The sequence below is a fragment of the Gossypium raimondii genome, chromosome 5 (assembly GCF_025698545.1).
Source record: "Gossypium raimondii isolate GPD5lz chromosome 5, ASM2569854v1, whole genome shotgun sequence".
In the NCBI taxonomy this organism is placed as follows: domain Eukaryota; kingdom Viridiplantae; phylum Streptophyta; class Magnoliopsida; order Malvales; family Malvaceae; genus Gossypium; species Gossypium raimondii.
Window position 1 is genome coordinate 20,841,300 of NC_068569.1, and position 20,988 is coordinate 20,862,287.

Consider the following 20,988-nt stretch of genomic DNA (forward strand, 5'->3'; position numbering starts at 1 on the left):
GGATTTCCCTTCTTACAACTAATTCGATGGGAAGCAGCAGAAAGCTTGTGGCTCTGTTTTTGTGGTGGTTTCTGTTCATCTTTTTGGTGGGTGAAGCAGCTCATGCTTCACCATCAAGGCATTATTCCCATAGGTTGAAGATGAACCCAAATTCGTCTCCTCGGAATCCACCACGAAGCTTCTTCGGTGCCTTGCCTAGATCAATCCCAATCCCACCTTCTGCTCCGTCGAAGAACCACAATGACATAGGCTTACAAAGTTCAGCAACGTTCCCATGAATTTCAACATCAACAAACAAAAGAGATACATATATATGGAGAGAGAGAGAGAGAGTCCAACATGAATATTGGTTTCCCCCCATTTTTGCTAAATTCCAAGTTTCACACAGCAAAGGAGATGAAGATGAAGATGAAGATGAGTACTTTTCTTGTCTTATATTTTTCGTGGAATATTGTTTTTTGACATATCCCTGGTTCTTATTTGTATCAGCACTTTTTGTTTGCCTGTTCAAAACAAATTTACATGCAAATTGAAGAAATACAAGCTTTGCATCCTTTGGGATTGAAAGTTGCAGAGTTTAATCATATTGGATTAAAATATGAGTTATGTGGAATCCATTTCTATTATATTCAAACAGAGCACTCTTTGTACCCAAAAGATTGAAAAGAAACAAGGCAAGGTCAGAGGGAAGTTGAGGCGGATCCACTTCAACCAAAACTTACATTTTGGATACATACGTGCAAATGCCTATAACTTACGTATGCATGACATGTTGGTGACATCCTTCATTTTATTCTTTATATTCCCTCTCAATAAGATTTTAAAATATAGTCATGTATATCATTTTTTAAATATTTAGTATTTTATTTTTGTACCATGCATTAACAAATGTGTTTCATCTTTCAAATGTTACTTGTAGTATTTTAATTTTTATCGATGTGGGTCACTTTCAAATGTTGTTTTAGACTCTAAATTTTCATTCGCATTATTAATGTTTTTTCTTTACATTTACTGCATTATTTCTTTTTTTTTTAAAACCCGAGTAAAATTAATTTTAAATAAGGTGAGATCATCAAAGCTATTCACGGTATATAAATTTATAAAAATATAAATCAACTTTTTTTTCCCATAACGTACTTACTTCTACACCTACTGGCCTTTGAAAGATTTTTCTCTCTTTAATTCTTTGTTTGTTTCTCAAGTTCTTTGGCTTTTTGTTCCTTTTGGTGAGATCATCTTCCTTTTACAAGCTTTCTTTTGTTTTTCAATATTAATAAAATAAAAGTAAAAGGTTTCTATTGGGTATGAATCAGTATTATATATGAAATCAAATGCTGTTACAACTTCTTCCTTTTTTTTTTTAATTAGTTATCTAAGGAAGTGTGTTTAAAATAGGATTGGGTTAGCCACTTATAAAAATAGACGAGGTCTGATAAAATTTTAGACCTATATTTCTAACCGAGTTAAATTTAAACAAGCATAAAATATATTAATATCATAGTAGGACCACAAACTAACTTATGAATACAGGGTCTCTTCTTCGGCAAGTTGCTCGTAAGTATTTTCGGGTAAAATACGCAATGGAGAATTAGTCAATAAGTTGCTTTTTCCATTTAAAATGTTCAGATGATAAAAAAAATTATTTATTATTTAAAACCAATTAAATATTCATTTTTATTTTATTTGATTAAATTTAATTATTATGGATCCCAATTTTAAATTTGTATTTGGACAAGTATAATTTATTACCATGTTGATAAAAGTAGGGATAATTTTTTTAAAATCTATCAAAAATAAAATTTGCTCTTTTTTTCAAATCAATTAATACAATATAATTATATCAATTATACATTGTATTTTTAAGGAGATTGTGGTATGAACCTTAAAGACGATATTATTATGAAAGACAACCACGAATCCCGAATATAGACCGTAAAATGGATGTAAAGAATACACAAAGAATACATTATTTGTGTTTGTATTTTAATAGTACTTAATAAACTTTAAAAGAAATAGGTTATTTTTCTTTAAAATTAAGTGTTTTAAACTTATTAGTTTTAATTGTTATTTAATGGTTTATGTATACAAAATGAGACCTATAATAGCGTTTGAAAATTCTGCAAAATTGTTTATTTTTTCTATCATTTATATTGAATGTATTAATAGTGTATATATATACTTATTGGTATTTGTCATGTCTATTTTACGGTTTATATTTAAGATCTGTAATTATTTCTCCTAATAATATCTCTTTAAAATTTAAATTTGTATTCAACACTTACTAAATACAAATTATATAGATTATTAATAAACCATAATACGTCACATATTGAAAATTATGATAATTATATAAACATTTGAAAGCATTGTTGATGGAAGGGGCACTGAAATTCAACAAAAAAAGAGGGTAAGAAGAGCCATGGGAAGGTCAAAGGTGGTTAATGGAGTATAGTTTGGATAATCAGGAATGGGAAAATTCAAGAGGGTTTGGTTAGACAAAATTTTATAACCCAATACAAAGTTGTGTAATCATTTCACAGACACCCAAATTTCAGCAACAGTTTTAAGCTGCTATTTCATTGTCGGTCACTCGCTTGACTTAACATCCATCAATCAATCAAAGGCTATTGAAATTTTGTGATCAATAGGTGTACCTCCTTCATTTCCTCTTACATATAGTCATTTAATAGTTAATGAATTGTTTAGCTTAATAGTTAGATTGAGGTATCGACAAAATTTTCCCACCCAAAATGGGAAATTATTCTCTTTAAGAATCGTAAAGTTTTAAATTAATCCAATGATAAAATTATATTTTGGTCCCTTAAATTTTATCCTTTTCAAAATTATGAAGTTTATGGTTTTATCCCTCAAAAAGTAGTGGAATTTTATGTTAACATAGTGATAAAACTATATTTTAGCTCTATCAAAAGTTTAAAATTTAAATTCAACTCCTCTAAAACAAATCACTTTGTCCTTGGTTTGAGTCTTACTTTGGTGTGGACTTTCAATTTAATTTAAGTTTGGATATATTTTAATATCAATTTGATTGTGCTTTTATAATGGTTAATTATTAATTATTCGGATGTATATTATTTATATTACAATATAGTTATCGAGAGGATTGTGGAGGACAAGGAAGCGCTTCTTCTATAGGCATTAAAATTAAGAAGGATTTTACTTGAATAAAATTATCATGAATCATACTCTGACAATCGTGGACCATGGATGGTGTTCGGTTTCTTGATTTTTGATGAGCAAAGAAAATTGTGCATCATTTTTGTTGGATATTATTTTCAGACAATTGGTTCACCATGTTTTCTTCCATTTCAGAATTACAAAACCTAACCCAATGTGAATGATGGATTGGTGACATCATTCACTTTTTGCATTTTTCTCTTGAATTTCTTAACTTTTAATGCCCCTTTTCATATTTCTTACTGAAAATGCAGTTAACATTTTATGGAAGGTTTCTATATACATGTATTTTTGGCTAATTAAGTTTCTCTTTGATATTTGTACTCATTCTATTTTCTGAAATATGTCCCGTTTAATTCGATGCAATTTGTTTTTTAAAACATGTGGTATGTTTGATGGACAGATATTATACAATTTTTTTTTTAATGTGCAAAGAAATTGCCCAATTATATAAAGAAAACCCGAAAATATGTCATTTAGGAAAAAATAAGGCATGTGAAATTATTTGGATAAGATTAACAAGAAGAAGTAGACTGAAATTGTACATTTTGAAAGTAAAAAAAATAAGAAATTGGCAAATTTCAAATTACACAATAGGAGATAAATTCACCAAAACTGAATACTTGACTACAAATACAGATGTTATAGTTATATATGGTCGCCACTTAGGGAATCACTACATCCCAATATGCACGCAGAGACATAGTTAATCCCATCTTAGAAAAATAACTATTCACACGAACTCGCAACCAATTTAGAAGAGGCAACTCCTCTCTTCCTACTTCTAATCTTTGGAGACTCCCTCGAAACTTTCCTCTATCTCCCAGCTCTCCGCATTGCGGTTGTAAATTTCCGTCAACAATCAAACCCAAAACCTTGAAAAGGAAAAAAAGAATACTAGTATCTCGGCATAATTAAATTCAATGTTCATCCATAATAATACATGTATCAGGTAATGGTCATGCACTCGAAATAATAAATGCTTATGCAATTATGACCATGTTATTTGCTATTACTCGACTGACAAATACCAAAAATATTGCACCTATGTACAAGCGTTTAGTCAAATACCTAACTTTGAATCAATTGATCATGCCGCTAATTCAACTCTTAATGCAGTTCCTTTCTCTTTTTCAATTTAAGTTATGAAATGTGCCTTTCTAATTACGCCCTTTTCTTTTTCTTTGTCTCATTTTCCCACCGTCTCCCGCTTTTTATAATCGTCCAAACATAATTCAATTGACCTAAGACGAGCACTAGTGACGGTGGTGTTCAAATGGCTGGTCCTCCATTGATACAACCCTTTACAAAACTCTAAATCTGGATTGAAGATTTTTTATGTTAGGGTTCAAAATAATTAGTTTTTCTTTTCTTTTTCCTGCTAATGGTTTTCTTATTGTTTTTATTTGTACTTTGCCAATATGAAAGATATAAGGAAATTCAATAACATAACGCAGTAGATTGTTGTCACGCTTTAAAGTAATTCGATACATATATTATTATTTCAATAATTCTTTTCTCCATTTCATTATTTGACGCACATTCAACGCTTTCTAATTATTCCATTTATCATCTCAGATTTATCAATATTTTATGTACATATCTACAGTTTAATAGTTTCTAGCCTATTAATAATATATACATCCAAATATACCTATAAATATGTTTATATGTGATATAAAATCCAAAATTACTAATTAAGCTTAATAACTTCAATTTAACGATTATTTTATTTTAAATTCAATTATAAAAAAATAAGTATGACCAAGAACAATATATATATATATATATATATTCAAGATTAGTTTAAAATATCAACATACCCTCATTATACAAGCCGGTACATACCAAGACAAACAGGTACTTGTTAAAACGGATCAAAAAGCACCAAAACCACTGAAATTTTGATTGATTGAAATGAAACTTAAACTATTTGGTACCAATTTAGTGGTGTGTAGTACCGACAACTATGGTGCAGAGTACAGAGGTGCTTTGAACCATATATATAGGGAAGTCAAACTGTAACGTGCATAGATGCCTCCGGTTTACTGGTGCCGCTCCAGGGTGTGAAGTAAGAAAAAAAAGGCAAGGAACTAAAACTTTCTTGACAAGATTATTTACTATCTAGCAATTGATGATTTTATATACATACATTACAATACAAAGGTAAAAATACCCACAACTCAAATGGAAGTAACTGAATCATAGAGGGATAACAAAAAAGAACAGAAAAGGAGGGGTAATCAAAAGAAAATATTTGTCCTAAAACAAGAATATGTAAAGAGCAAACATTACAAGAGAGAGACAGAAAAGAAAATAACACTTACAGCTTCCTTTCTTGCTCCATAGCTTTACCACAGGAACAAAATGGGTCGATACTAAACTTCCCTCCCTTTTGTTGTTACACTTGTGAAGTGGGTGACGGACCTCCCTCTGACCTGCGACCTGTTTGTCCAGAAACTGATGTTTTGTCTGATCCGCGCACATTGTACCTCTCGTACACCTTTTCACGGTTTTCTGACCACCAAGATTCCGCTTGGTGCTCCCCGAATCTTCTCCGGCTGTATATAAGAACATATGCTGACATCTAAGATTCACAAGATCAATTAGTTATGCAAACTATTGCTTGCATCCACCCACTACGTGGATCCAAAAGTCACACATTCCTCTTTCTTCTTTGCTGTCTTTCCTTTAAAGGTTTCCCCAAATAATGTTTACTATGAATCACAAAACGCTAATGAGACAATGAAAAACCTGCAATAAAAACCTACACAATTTCTAGTGTCAAATGAACCACCAGTGGTTTTCTAGTTCATCTTTCTTTTTCCCTTCCCCTTTATGTTATTGTTGCATTTAGATGAAAGCATAAATGCTAAGATATAAAAGAAAATAGAAAATTTACCTGAAGCGCACACGTTTAAGATCCCTAGTTCCATCCTGCAGTGCTACAAGAGTTATGTAAACTCCAGGCTCATACTGCTCAATCCACTCAGCCTCCGATTGATAGCCATTCCCAACCAATGCAGAATTTCTAGATTTGTTGCCATTTTCGCCATCTCTGAAAGGCCCAGATTCTCTTTCATCAACAGCCTCTGACACACTGCTGTCACCAGACTGCAAACCTGCAGTACCTTTCAGCAGTTGAGTATCTGAATGGCCATCTCTACCATTGGCTCCAGTCGTTTCCCTAAGTAATTGGGCAGGGCTCTGAGTGCCATTGATAGTGGCAGAATCAAGTGCGGTTGGGGAAGCAAGGAAATAGCCACCAATTGAATCAGATCTCAAATGTCCCAACCCATTTGCATCTGGATAGTGTACGCCATTCCGCTCCAAGCCATTTGGCAAGTATGCTGGTTTTGTGTTCTCAGTGTCATAAACTACAGGTGGCAACCTCTCAGCCATATCCTTGAGCTGGGAAGTAAAATAGAAATAAATCCATTTGAGCATTACAAGAAGCAAACTGACAAAGCAAAGAAAAAGCTAGGGTTTGAAGTGACACCAAGTCTCACAGTTAAGAATGAAAAGGATTATGTAATCACTAAATAAAAAGTACTTTTAACATATAAGATAATGAAAGGAGTCCTCCAACCATCTTCAATAGCTCAGAATGTTAACTAAACCACTAAGCATATCATGAGCGGTTGCTAGCATCACTTTGCAAGTAAATGAAAACAGATTTCAAAGGAGGAGAGTTCAAATAAACAATAGAGAGAACAAAACAAAGCTGAAAATAACCTGTCCTGTTAGCGACTTTATAACTTCCTTAGCAGCTTCAGATTTTGCAGACTCCTCTGCAGCCAGTGCCATAGCTTCCTGAGCTTTCTTAGTTGATTTTTGAAGCTCTGATTCTTGGAGCTCACATCTCTTTCTCAGGGTCTCAACCTAGAATAGATCTCATAATCATCAAAATTACATTGACTCAGTCACCAGAAGGCTCATCCCCCTTTCCAAATATCAGAATAGTCTCAAATAGAGATACATACTGAAAGCACCAGCAACAGCATTCTTACCTGTCCACGCAACGTAAGCATTTCTTGGTTCAAAAGTTCATTTGTCTTTTTCAAACTATCTATGACATTTTTTGAGAAAGAAAGTCCAGATGTTGGAATGGGGGTAGCTGAACGTGGAGGGCTAGATTTCCTTGAGAAAGGTGAAACAGATCTGGAACTCACTCCCGATGGAGTACGAATTGGTTTGGGGACTGTCCATCGTAAATCTACAGCAGTAGATAAAACGTCTTTCAATTGTAACAACGAAGGTGCTTGAGTAGAACGAACCAAGGAAAATGTTTCAGCCTTTTTCCCTTGTTTGGCTGCTTTGATATCTAACTGCTTAATTAAGTCTATATTCGAAGGAGATGCAGATTTAGATAATCTTATTTCAGCCTTATCCAACCTGTCCTTGTTCTCACCAGAAAGGCGAGGTACAGATTTCCTCCTACTATTACCAGCTTCTAAAACCTTGTTCATTTTAGCAAAACAGGAATCACAAACACGGTAAGGTTTCCCAGGATTAGGAGCCAAAGCTGCTCTTAGTGCTTTCCTTGAACTGCAGGAATGGCAGTGCACAAGCCCACAGTTATAGCAATTATGCCTTTTTCTGGTGAACCCAAAAGCCTGTCTACAAGCCGAGCATTGAGATTCCTCAGCACCAGAAACCCATTTATGGAGACATATAGCGGAAGTATAATTAGAACCACAAGCAATGTACTTCACATGTCTATCCTTCAAACCCTCAACCAGAGTAGGAATTTTTCGATCTTCAACATCTCCATGGCCCAACCTACCATTAGCTCCTTTCCCCCATGTATAGACTTCATTCCTGGATGTTAGAGCTGCTACGTGATATGCACCACAGGCAATTTCTTCAACAAATTCCCCTGAAAGCTTGTCTTCTACATGACATGGTATCTTTCCATCAGCAAAAGGATTACCAAGTTGACCATACACAGCACTCCCCATTGTAAAAATATTCCCTGCTGTAGTCAAACCAACTGTTAAGCTATGCCCACAAGCAACTTTGTGGAAATTGTAATCAATTAGTGCTTGAACGCATGCGGGATTAAACCGGGGTTCCTTGTCTCCATGTCCAAGACGACTTTTGTCCCCATCCCCCCATGTGAACAATTTTCCTGATGAAACACTAACAGTAGACTGAGTGACAATAACCTCAACAATGGCAGCAGTATGCCACACTCCACATGCCACAGCAATTGTTCTCAATCCCGAAAGAGACTCTACTTCTCTTGGATATGGAACATTTTCTCTGTCCCCATGGCCCAAGACACCAAATGTTCCATCCCCGAAAGTAAACAGCTGTCCTGTTGACGTTATCAAGGCCGTATGCCAAGGACCACAAGTTACTGTAGCAACTTGAAGTCCCTCAAGAGGACCAGAAATTCTCTTCGGTATCCAATGGCTGACATCAGTACCATGACCAAGAAGCCCAGCATTGTGCGTCCCATCTCCCCATGTATAAAGTTCTCCAGCCATTGTAACAGCACAAGTATGAAATTCTCCACATGCAACAAAACCAACACTAGTAACAGCCAGTGACTCAACAAGATGAGGTTGAATGACATCCTTCCCAACACCATGGCCGAGTCGACCTCCAGATTCTTCACCCCAGGTAAAAATTTCACCCTGCCTTGTCACTAGGGCAGCATGCTTGACCCCACAAGCTACATGATGTACATCTAAAACTACATTAGACTCTAAAGGCCTGGGAAGAAGCACATCATCTCTTGAGCTCCAATAATTGGCATCCTTATCAGCCACAGCATTCACAACACTATCACAGATAACCTCACCCCATATATACACATCTCCTAAAGCATCATAATCATCTGGTGCAGAACCATGACTTGAAGTACTTGGTGCACTAGAAACACTTACACGAAGAAAATCTGATCCAGACCCTTTTATTTGCATATTTGTGCTGTCAGATGCTATATGTGTCCTTTCAGGATGAAAAGAATTCTCAGGTCGTAAACTCATTGAAGAAGTGTTCGGGTTAAATCTGACAGAAATATCAGAACTAATATCTCGAGTAGTGCTAACAGAACTGTCACTTGCACTATTTGATGTCAGGTCTCTGCCATCCTGAAATCAATCAGTGATGAGCATTTATGTCAAATACAATCTATAACTGTAGCTACAACAGTAAAACAGTAGATTATATAGCAAAAAGTGTGAAATTTTATGCTTATAAATGAAAGATTGTTCATAGTTAAAAGAATAAAACAACGAAGCCTTAAATACAAAACAAAGTTAACTAAACTACCTAGATTTGTCAAAAAACCAAGTAATTGTATATACATACAAGCGTCTAATGTAGCAAAAGCTTAGAAGATAGTTTTGGAACTGAATCATGAATAATCAATAACTCCTCTGGCAAAATATTTTCACATTTCAAAATTGTACAAACTGGAATAATTATGCATGGCACTTCTTGAAGCAGAAAAACCACCAAAAAAATAGTGAAAAGGAGACAAATGAAGATGGAATTACACCAAGATAGAGGCCTCCATCACTCCAACCATCAATTTTGGAACGCCCACCCTGACCAGAAGATATTAATGCTTTGAGGCCTGCAATCCACACCTCCGCCTCAACTTTGTCCTTGCAGATCTAGGAGCCAAGAAGACATTAATAACAAAAGATGCAAGGGGATAAATAACCAGATCAATACAAGTATCAACAATAGCTTCTTGTTTATCTCCAAAGAGAAAGTCCAAGTTCCATCACTAACCAGATCAAGTGACCTTTTCCCGTTGTTGTAAATAAGAGAAAAGGATAAATAATCCTTCTCAGGACGGAGATACCGCTGGAAAACAGCCTAATAGAGCATTAAAGAGGAAAATGTAGTATAATTCAGAAGAAATTTATGCAAGCATAGTAGGAAGAAAACTAAATTTTGTGACAAAATAGCAAAAGAATAGAGTATACTATTCTGTATATGTAACAATAGAACCATAAGGATCTCACAGTTCTTTGTCCAGGAATAATTTTAGAGATTGCAGCCAACTTCAAACTTCTTTCACCGTTGCTCGTAATCCAGATTAAAGATGTTTCATCCTGCAATTTTGACAAATGAAAACAGTTATTAGATGCTGATATTAAACAAGCATAGAATTCTTTGGTGTTGTAGAAAATAAAATAAGTGCAAAGCCAAGAAACAAGTAAAACAGCATCACTTGTTAATTCAAAACAGTCCTAGAATGTTATGTTCTGACTGATTGATCTTGTCATTGGACAATCCACAGGCAAACCGTCTGTGTTAACAGGGCTCTTTCCCTGATTTCTACTTCCTCTCGAATGACCTATGACGAACAAATATATTGAAACAAATTCCGACTTATTTTTATTGCTACCAACCAACCCCTCAAATAGAGATTACATAAGTTTACTTATTTGAATAAAGACTTATAAGCTAAGCTACTCTAAATAAAGAAAGACTCTTAAACCCTAATACTATAAAGATACTTTTAATTAAAGAATATTTCTAAAGCTAACATCTTTCTAAAAATAATAATTGACGTCTAACATAGAATTATATCAAACCAAGATAAAGAAGGCAAGACTGTAGAATCATAATTAACCATTGTAAATCTCTGAGTCTAAATAGTTGTTATTTCCAGGCAACATCATGGAATAAAAACCAGACTCAAACATCAAGTTGAACCAGGAAACAATGACTTGTCTAGTACAGCGGCTAAAAAGAACCAGGTGACAGGTGAACCAGTAAAAGCTGGATTGAAGTATAAAAATCAATTTTATATTTCTTTCCGAAACTTTATTTGTAATTATTATGATTTGAAGCTTTAACTTTTTGGTTTTATATTGAAGACCATGCTATTAAGCCAAATGCAATTATTTGTTAACTATTCACTATATTAATATTTGTTTTAACATTAAATCAGTGTTTAAACATTAAAAAACAAATTATTAAACTAGTTTGTCCAACTGGTTGACGGGAACTGGAGGTCCAACAGGTTAGACCTCTGGTACTTTAATGCATTTTCTTAATATGTCCTTGAATATTGGAGCACATTTCAACTTAACACCGTCTAACGAAGCATAAAAGAGTAAATTTCACAAATCAGAGGAACATAACAGAAAGGCTTTAAAAGATAGGAAAGGAACTTACATTAGAAATTCTAAAAGGACAAAACTTTGGCCTTCCTTTGCGGCCATATTTCAGAAGCTGAGCACCCTTCTTCAAAGCTATTAATCCCTACATTAGGTAAAAGTAGCTATATGTTAAAAGGATATCGATATCAGGATATGTACAGAAAATTATTCAAATGTCAACAACATAACCATCAAGAAAGAGAACAAGGACAATGATCGCATAAGTAAGTTATAGTAACCAAACCTCACACTCTCACTTAAATCATAAATCTTCAATTGCCGATCATCCACAGCACCACTTAAGGGTGGCTCACTTTGCTCCCGACTAATACACATGCATTATGTATATGTCCAATGTTTGTAATATCACCTTATTTTTGGATCTTACAATCAGATGATATGTCTTCAAGTCAAAGTGTAATTCGCTGCCTAGAAAAGCAAGCAACTTCCTATTTCATTAACCGAAATTGTCAACCATTTCCCCCCTAAAACTTAGCATAATTCGGAAATAAGATAAACTTCAATATTCTTGAACACAACTCTTGAGATTATACTAAATTAGGCACAAAGGGTCACATTTTTTTCCAGCTTTCCAGAAGCAACTAAAATGTAGAAATCTACTAAAATGTGGAAAAATTAAACCAAATGCTCATCTTACCATACCATAAAGTAACCAAAAATTCTAAAATTTCAACAAAATCACTCAACATTTCTTACCCTCAGATCGGAAAAAAACCGGGGACACAATTGAAAGTGAAACAAAGTTAAGAAAATAATTGAGAATAAATCAATGAAGTTGGAAAAAGAATTCTTAAAGACCTGGTGGATTTCGCGTTGGGCATTGCCGTAGCTAACAAGATCTGCCATTCCATGTGAGGAAATAACCAGAATGCCACCTCCCTCTACGATTGCTCTCTTGAGCTCCGTTCATCATCTGCTTCTACCACCTCTTCCTTTCTCTTTTCTACTCTCCTCTCCTCTTGCCCTCCTAAGCTTCACATCCAAACACCTTTAGCCGCACATTTTCCAATAACAAAAACAAAGCAATTCGAGCAAGACTTGAGAGGATTTGTGCGACTCTCCTCCTAAAACAAAACACTAGCATTCACCTCTTCAATCCACCACCACAAACACGGTCCTTGTGTTAGATGTCGGGACGACTCCAAGGTCAAAATGGCGGCTCTGCAGAGGTGACTGAAGGGAACTGCCGGCGGAGCAGGCGGAGGTTACCGGAGAACAAGGAGAAGGTGAGCTTGAGTTGTTTTTTTCTCCGACTGTTGTAGTGTAGAGTAGAGCTATTCAAAAAAAAAACCAGGAGGTGGTCAAAGATGAAAAAGGCTGCAAGTAGCCTGACAGGTTGAAAAGATTTGAGAAGACATTGCCCATGCACTTCTTTTTATTTTCATCAACTTTTTCTTTTTCCTTTCCTTTTTAATGTATATGTAACATCAAGGTTTTTTACATTAATAATACGAACTTTAATAATTACGAAAATGGATAAGTTGCAGATTTACGAGAATTGTATATTTTGAACCATGCTACCTTCAATGTAAGCGATTCATTCCGGGATGAAAATTTTATTTTTAAGTGGTACTCTAACTTTATATCCAAATTATATTGGCCTGCGGTCGACCTTTGGTACTCTACGTAGCCCCCGGTTTGGGATCAATTTGAATGTAGATGGAGGCATTTCCTATGTTAAGAGGTAGGGAATGTAACGATTCAATTTTTAGTAGTGTCTGAAAATGTGATTTCGGAATCTCATTTTCGTAAATTAAGCCTATAGTATTTTATTTACGGAGTTATTATGAAGGTAAAGTGAATTTTGGATAAGTAATTTAATCGAATTAGTGATTAATTAAGGTTTAGGGGCTAGATTGTAAAGTCCAATCGCTATAAGTTTTTAATTAAAAATTGAGTTGAGGATTTAAATTGCAATTAACCTAAGGTCTAATATTGCAATTAGACCATATTAAAAATTCATAATAGTGAACTGTTGATTTAAAGAACATTAGTTTAATTCATTTAAGTTTAATTATAACTAATTTCATATATATTGAAGTTAGTAAATATTTCATAATAGTGGACCGTTGATCTTAATTTCCGTAGTATGGGTATGTTAAATTTTAATTATTTATTATCGTAATAAATTTCGTATTTGGTTTATTTATTTAAGATTTGCATATTATAAATTTATGAATTTTAATTAAATATTATTAAAATATTTGTTACAATAAATAAAAATTATTGGATATATGATATCCAAATTCAATATGATATTAAATTTGATTTTTTGTCTCGCAAGTTGGGATTTGATCTCCGCCCATAAAAATGGAGCACATCTTATAAAAAGCCGTTTACTTATTCGAAGAGCACCCGCGACAAAAGAAATAGTCATTGCTACTAACGATGGTCAATGAATACCCTAGTTTCGACAAAAACAATCAATTTTCTTATAAATTAATCTCTAATAGATTTTTTTTTTTGGTATAAACCATATGAAAAATGAATTATTATATTTTTAATATTTTTTTACATTTTATATATTCTAAATTTCAAATTAATAATAATATTAAAAAAATTGAGGTTGTCCATTCGTCTAGTTTCATCCCCTATTGGTAAAAAAATATTATTTTTTATGTTTTATTTTTTGCCACATGTCATCATACTATTGATCGTCAATGCCACATTAGCATATTTTAACAATTCTAATTAGGTATCTAAAAAATTGTCAAGTTGGCTTATGGTTTTCAAGTTTAGATACCAGTTAGGTTCAAAAAATAATTTAGGTACCAAATAGATACAAGTTGCCAAGTTCAAGCACCTCTATACATATTAACTTTTTTTTTATATAAACCATAATTGTAAGATGATGAATTAATATCATGAAATGTGGAAATCAAACTAAGAATGATTGAATTGTGATTTATATGTGGGTGTACGTATATGTTTGAAATAAATGTATTTATATACAGTAATGAGATATTGATACAATAATGATTATGATGTTATTGTCCTGTTAAACGGTGTTAGATGTAGTTTAGGTATAGTTGACATGGTATAGAATCACATTTATCTGTTGAGTAGGTACTAAAAACCATTGTTATTGGGCAACTTGAGGTGGCAGAATAAAACGGGTCAAATTCCTTGAGAGTCGTGAACAAATACTAAATCATCTTTGCTGGGCAACCCAGGATGGTAGAATAAAATAGTCTAGACAAGTACTAAAAGTCATTATTGTCGGGCAACCCAGAGTGACAGAATAAAACGGTCCCAATTCCTAGAAGGTCAAGGACTCATTCATTATACAGGTTTGAGTATTCATCCTAATGTCTAGCATCGATTAATAGGACCGAAATAAATAAGTATTGGAATGATATTGTATGACATTTTGAAATATGGAACACATTGTGATATGAGATTATGACGTATTAAGATGAATATCGAATGTTAAAATTTGGGAATATTATGATTTTTGATTTGGTGATAAGTAGAACTAGTGTAAATTAATGTAGTTGATATTGTATTTTACATGTTTGCTTTAGTTTAATTTAACATGTTAAATTTGAATTATATTAGCACCACTGAGTATTCAATATTTAACGTACAATTATGTTTTTTTTTTGTGCGCAAATCTCAACATCACTAGACATAGATTTTGAGTAGTCAAGTATCCAACTCAATGACTCAGCTTGGTATCCATTTACTACCTCTTTTGTATGTGTATATGAGTTCGAGTTAAATGACATGTACTTAGGACATTTATGATATAAAATTGAGTGTGCATTTTGGTATGTTTGGCAATTTGGTCTAAATGATTTATAAATTTGAATCTCATCATTTAATTAGTAACTAGTTATGTTAGTTAATATGAGTTTGAAAGTGGTAATAGGTTGCTTGAATATGAATACACTAATTTCTATGATTTTGCGATGTTTGATTGTATGTATTTGTGTTAAATTGAAAATTGAATATTGAAGTAAAATTTAGGTATATTTAATATATAAATTGAAAATTAAACATTTTGGATCATTTTATCGTTAAACTTTAAGACAGAAAGATCATGTCTTGAGATTTTATTTGATTTATCAGAATAACGTAGGTCTCGAATTGAATGTAAGAAGGAACTCGAATTTTCAATAATTTGGACACTTAAATTGTGAACTTATAACCAATCCAATCTAAACTGCTAAAAACCTATTTTAATTCAAAATATTTGAACTATAACATGAGATTGATTAATTCATAAATTATATATATTAAAAATATCCAAACATAAAATAAAATAAACTTCAATAAAAAACAATTACTTGTAAAAGAGGTCAAAACAAATAATTTTTGCTTAACAATCTTTTGGAAAAATCTAGCTCGCTCACTTTGTTTATTTATCTTTTCTTTTTCCATTGCGAGTAAAACAAAAACAAGAATATAATGGAATAAATTACACTATTCAAAACCCAATTATATGTAGGCCATAATCCTGTTGTCTAGAAAAGGAAAATAAATAAAACATATAAAATTTAAAAGTTTAAATTAATTTATTATTTTAAAATACTCTCAAGATAGAAATAAAATAAAATAAAAATATATTAAATATAAACATAATATGGGTACAAACAGAGCTATCCATTTTTTTAAGAAAAATTACTAGTGGTCAGTAGAGTCTTAATGACGATAGATTCTGTTATCTGTCTATCACAATTTATTAAAACAATAAATATATCAACCAAATAGATTTACAAATTAAAAAGAAAAAAAACACTTCAAATGAAAAAGAAAAAGAAATTAGTGAGAGGGAAGACAAAAAGAACCGTAGACAGGTCAAAGACTAACACGGCCACTAAAAGAAAAAAAGCAAATAATTGAAGAAAGAAGAGAAGTTTTTCGAGTGTGCATGTATCATAAATTCCAACTTTATGTATTTGTAGTGTTCACATATTGGAGGCTCTGCTTTCCATGCATGCCTACAACTTTTAAACGTTGATCAAGTGAAACCCATTTGGTTAGCACTAGTAGTCATATTGTTACATTCACCCTTCTCATCATCAATTTACTCGTATTTATTGACTAATATTATAGATAACCATATCTCAAAAGATTTTAAAAAATAACAAGGTGATTTTCTTATTTCAAAACAACTTAATTTTAAATACATATTATATACAAATTTTAAAATACAAAAATAATCATATTACATTAATTATATATAAAAATTATTTTTATTGAGTTGGTGTCATTAGATCAAGCGACACTAAATTCAATATGAACGAAGTTAAAAATGATTTCTAGGGTAAGATTAAGTTACATATTTTATAAAATTAAAATATAATTTCACCATTTTATTACTTTATACTTTTTATAATTTTAATGATTAAATTAAATTTTTATATTTTGAAAAGTTAAATTGTAATTTTATAATTATTAATATAAATTTATAAATTTTAAAGGCTATGGACATTGCTAACCTCCAAACATTATAATAATATAAGCTTTTGTCACATTCACTGCTGGAGTGAAAGGAAAAATAATATAAGTATATATATATATATTTGTTTTTAGATGAATGGTATTCTTTATTCAGAATAAACAAATGATAGCTTTTAAGAGAACAATGGTAGTTTTAAGTTTGATAATTTTTCTAAAAAGTGGTTTAAGTTATTTTATATAATATAAGAAAACTAAAATATAAGAGTAGCTAAAATATTTGTTAAAATTTTATTCACAAAAAAAAGTATTCGTTAGAATTTTCAAGTGTTATAAGGCTTAACAACCCACATTTACATTTATTAGCAAGTTAATAGAAAAAGTCAATTGTTATCGTACAATCACTCATAATATGTTGTACTTGAGTTATGATAGAGTCAATTGTGAACGTGCCATAATATTTTATTGATGTTGAAGCTAAAGCTTTTGTTGTGTAGATAGAACTTATCCTTCAACACGTACATTTGATATTTGTTACTTTTTTCTCTTGATTGTATTAACTCATTCATTGAATGAATTAAAAAAAAAATTAGGCAATGCTAAAATTCGGCCTTTTTACCAAAAAAGCCCTTTTTTTTTCAAAATTTACCGAAATGGGCCACTTTTTTAATTATTTATCTGAATGGGTCATTTTCACGAAATCGCTGCCACGTAAGCGCGATGTCAGGGTACATGACAGATCATCGCGTCCACGTCAGCGCGACCTGCTGACGTGGAAGGAAATCGTGCCCTCAAGGAAGCAATTTCTTTCCACGTCAGCAGGTCGCGCTGACGTGGACGCGAAGACACGCGCGTGTGAACAGTGGCCCAACGGTCAAAAATTTGACCGTTGCCCCCCAACGGTCGCAACTTTTTTTACTATAAACCCCCCTACCCCTTATTTTTTCACAAACAAATATTCTCTCAATTTCCTTTCAAAATTCTCTTAAACTCTCAAATTCCTTCCAAAATCCTCTCAATTTCCTTCAAAAAATCTCTCAAATCCATATTTAATTTCTTTTTCCATTCAATTTCATTTTTTTAAGAAAATTTTAAATATTTTTATTTTTTTAAAATAATTTTAAAATTTTAAATATTTTCAACAATGGCCGGATCATTGATTCGTCTTGATAGGAATCACATATCGGTGGAGCAAATGAAAATGGTAAGTATTAAATTTAAATTTTAAATTTTATTTAAGATATTTTATTTATGTATTTTTAGATAATTATTAATTTATTTTTTATTATAAAAGTCTAAAGTTCGGGTATTGGAATGCAATATTCGGAATATGCATGGTCCTCCATCACCGTTAGTAGAGAACTACCTGCGGGAAGCGGGATTTTGGCACGTGGCGACGGTAGGCCGGGGATACAAGTTGGAGCCAAAACTGATCAGTACGTTAATCGAGAGGTGGAGACCCGAGACGCACACATTTCATCTTCCATGTGGAGAGTGCACTATCACTCTAGAAGATGTCCATCTGCATTTGGGATTGCCGGTGGACGGGCACCCAGTCACTAGGTCTGCCCAATCTAGCAATTGGGAGGCGGTGTGCTACGAGCTTTTGGGCGCTGTTCTGGATAAAATGGATGGACGTAAGGTGGAGATGGGCTGGTTACGTGCCACCTTCCCCGATCTGAATGTAAATTCAACCGAAATTGAAAGAATCCGATATGCTCGATCATACATTCTTCAAATAATTGGAAGCTATCTGATGGCCGACACGTCACAGAGCCGTGTACATCTAAGGTGGCTGCTAAAACTCGTTGATTTTAGAGCAGCCGGTGAATTAAGTTGGGGGTTAGCCGTCTTGGCAACATTATATCGGGAGATGTGCGGGGCGACCAAACCGAGGAGACCAAAATTGGAGGTTGCCTGTCACTACTGCAATCATGGGCACGATTTCACTTTTTATTTCTACGTCCTCGAGTGAACCACCCATATACATTCCCACTCGTAACGGCGTAAATTTTATATTACATTTTGAAATTGTTATGTAGATTTTGTAAGAACAAAAGTATGCTAAAAATTTATTTAATTAGGTGGAACCATCCGGCAAGTTATCGTGGATTACCGTCTGAACTTGAAGATATATGGCTTCTATTAGAGCAACGGTCGGAAGCAGAAGTAAGTATTATTGCAAATAGATATTTCCATACATTCGCTAGTGGATTGATATTTAGTATTTAGTATTTAGTATTTAGTATTATGTATATAAGTAATATTTCTATCATGTTCATGTAGTTTCAATGGACACCATACGAGGATCCGGCAGTCCGGGCAGTAATCCTGGAAGAGTTTTTACAAAATTCGAACGCTTGGCATGTGAAAGTGGTGTTGATCAACTATGCAACCGTGGAGCCCCACCAGACAGACAGAGTCCTACGTCAGTTTGGATGTAGACAACCGATCCCTGCGGACCCTGAGGTGTTTGACGAGCACCACAAAATCGACCTTCGGCTATTAGGTACGGATTGGACTAGATACTGGTCAGAGTACACAGAAATATGGGAAAATCGGCATGAATATCTACCTACTTAGGAACAAATTATCGTTCCCGAGTTAGCGTGTGTTCCAGAATACATGCCATAGTTTAGGATCCATGGGAAGCCGTATTTACTTACGCCAGAGGAGAGGCAGCGGCAAATACGTGTCGGAAGGGAAAGGCGCGGGCCTCTAAATCCAAGGGGACAAGACTACGAAGGCAGCCCCTCAACGAGGCCCAGATATTCACCCGGTTCATTATCAGCGGCCATGCAATCACTGTCTCCAACGAGAGCACCGACGTAGTCACCTAACGCAGCAATTCAACAGATGGTACCCACACATTCGCCTTTCCCTATGATGCCAGGTATATTTCCTAGCCCTTATATGTACCCTAACCCGTACATGTATCCTTTTCCGAATCCTATAGCAGGTTGGAGCCAAATGCCCGGATCAGCTCCATTTCCTGTAATGCCAAGCGGACCACCGATAACTAGGCCAGCGGCGTAGGAGGGGTCGCAAGGGGGGTCGTCGGGGAGCTCTCCTTTTTACCAATCGCCAGCAACGCATGGCTTTCAAACTCCGTCGCCGTTCATGATGCAAACACCGTCGCCGTTCATAATGCAAACACCTTCACATACACTATTCTTTGAAGGTGGATCATCGTCCTAAGTCCGGCAACCAGATGTCGAACCGAAAGAACAAAAATCACCACCGGAGGAAGAACAATCACCGTCGAAAGCTAGAGGAAGGAGGAATCCAGCGCGTAACCGTCAACGGCCGCCATGTGGAACCGAATCCCCCGGTCATAGACATTGCTTACCGTATTAAAATTTATCATTTGATGTAATGAAATACAAGTTTATGACGATGTAATACACATAGAAATTTTTCCAATTTATTTTGATATTATTTGATTAAAAACCCTAACCTAATTTAATTTAATTAAAAACCCAATAGCTGATGAGTGTACCTACCGAACATGAAGGTACCGTCAATTTGTACCAACGGCTTGCAGTATGGAAATGCGTCTTGGCATTGTTTAAAGGTCCAAAATAGGCGTTTGAACACTTGGCATCCACGTAGCAATCGGCCGTTGTAGTACGCATGTTCCGTTTCAAGGTCTGTGATGGCACATGGGACATATCTCTCTAGCATCTGACACCATTGCCATATTTCATTATATGAGGCGTCCCACCCACTATGCATATTCTCCAATGCCTTTTGCTTAGCTATCCAAGCCTTACGGTAAGAGGGCGTGTACCCCATTTGGCTACGGATTTGGCAATTATCATCGGCACTGAAGTCCTAGGATCTGCTTTTATCGTGGGCAGTATCAAGCTAGCCAACATAGCTGAATCCATTTTCGGATGATCTTCTGAAACACCTACAGAGGGAGGGAGTACATTAAATAATGCAACATTGGAAAATAAAAATATTATTCAGACACATTCAATACTGTACCTGCAGCACATGTATGTAGACCTTTGTACTTTTTGATCTCCCACAACCCTGTCCTCTTCCTTAACAAAGCGATGATTTTCCATGAACATGTGTCGTCTTGCACCGCACACTTCGCCTTAAACTTATCAGTTTTTGATTTAACGACGTGGTAATTAACGCCGTTTTTGATGCTATGCTGTTTCAAAGCACCAATAAAACCATCCTTATTGGTAAACTGATTACCAACTTCAAGTTCACCGAGATCTAC

The 20,988-nt window shown here is 34.1% G+C and overlaps 1 protein-coding gene across 5 annotated transcripts; it reads right to left on the bottom strand.

Annotated features, from left to right (window-relative positions):
* Positions 1-5,295: 5,295 nt before the first annotated feature.
* LOC105769800 (PH, RCC1 and FYVE domains-containing protein 1) lies at positions 5,296-12,739 on the bottom strand. Of its 5 annotated transcripts, none has more exons than XM_052631475.1 (9): positions 12,147-12,731; positions 11,344-11,430; positions 10,182-10,271; positions 9,946-10,032; positions 9,705-9,824; positions 7,206-9,296; positions 6,931-7,077; positions 6,098-6,606; positions 5,296-5,782 (listed from the first exon to the last, which is right to left on the bottom strand). In XM_052631475.1, the coding sequence occupies exons 1-9, from the start codon at positions 12,192-12,194 to the stop codon at positions 5,458-5,460; spliced, it is 3,504 nt and encodes a 1,167-aa protein (XP_052487435.1). In that variant the 5' UTR covers positions 12,195-12,731; the 3' UTR covers positions 5,296-5,457. The 5 variants fall into 5 exon arrangements, 4 of the variants coding, with proteins under 4 accessions (XP_052487435.1, XP_012446129.1, XP_012446131.1 ...); XM_012590675.2 differs by having other exon boundaries at positions 5,419-5,756; XM_012590677.2 differs by lacking the exon at positions 5,296-5,782 and adding an exon at positions 5,789-5,949 and having other exon boundaries at positions 12,147-12,733.
* Between the last annotated feature and the right edge of the window lie 8,249 nt (positions 12,740-20,988).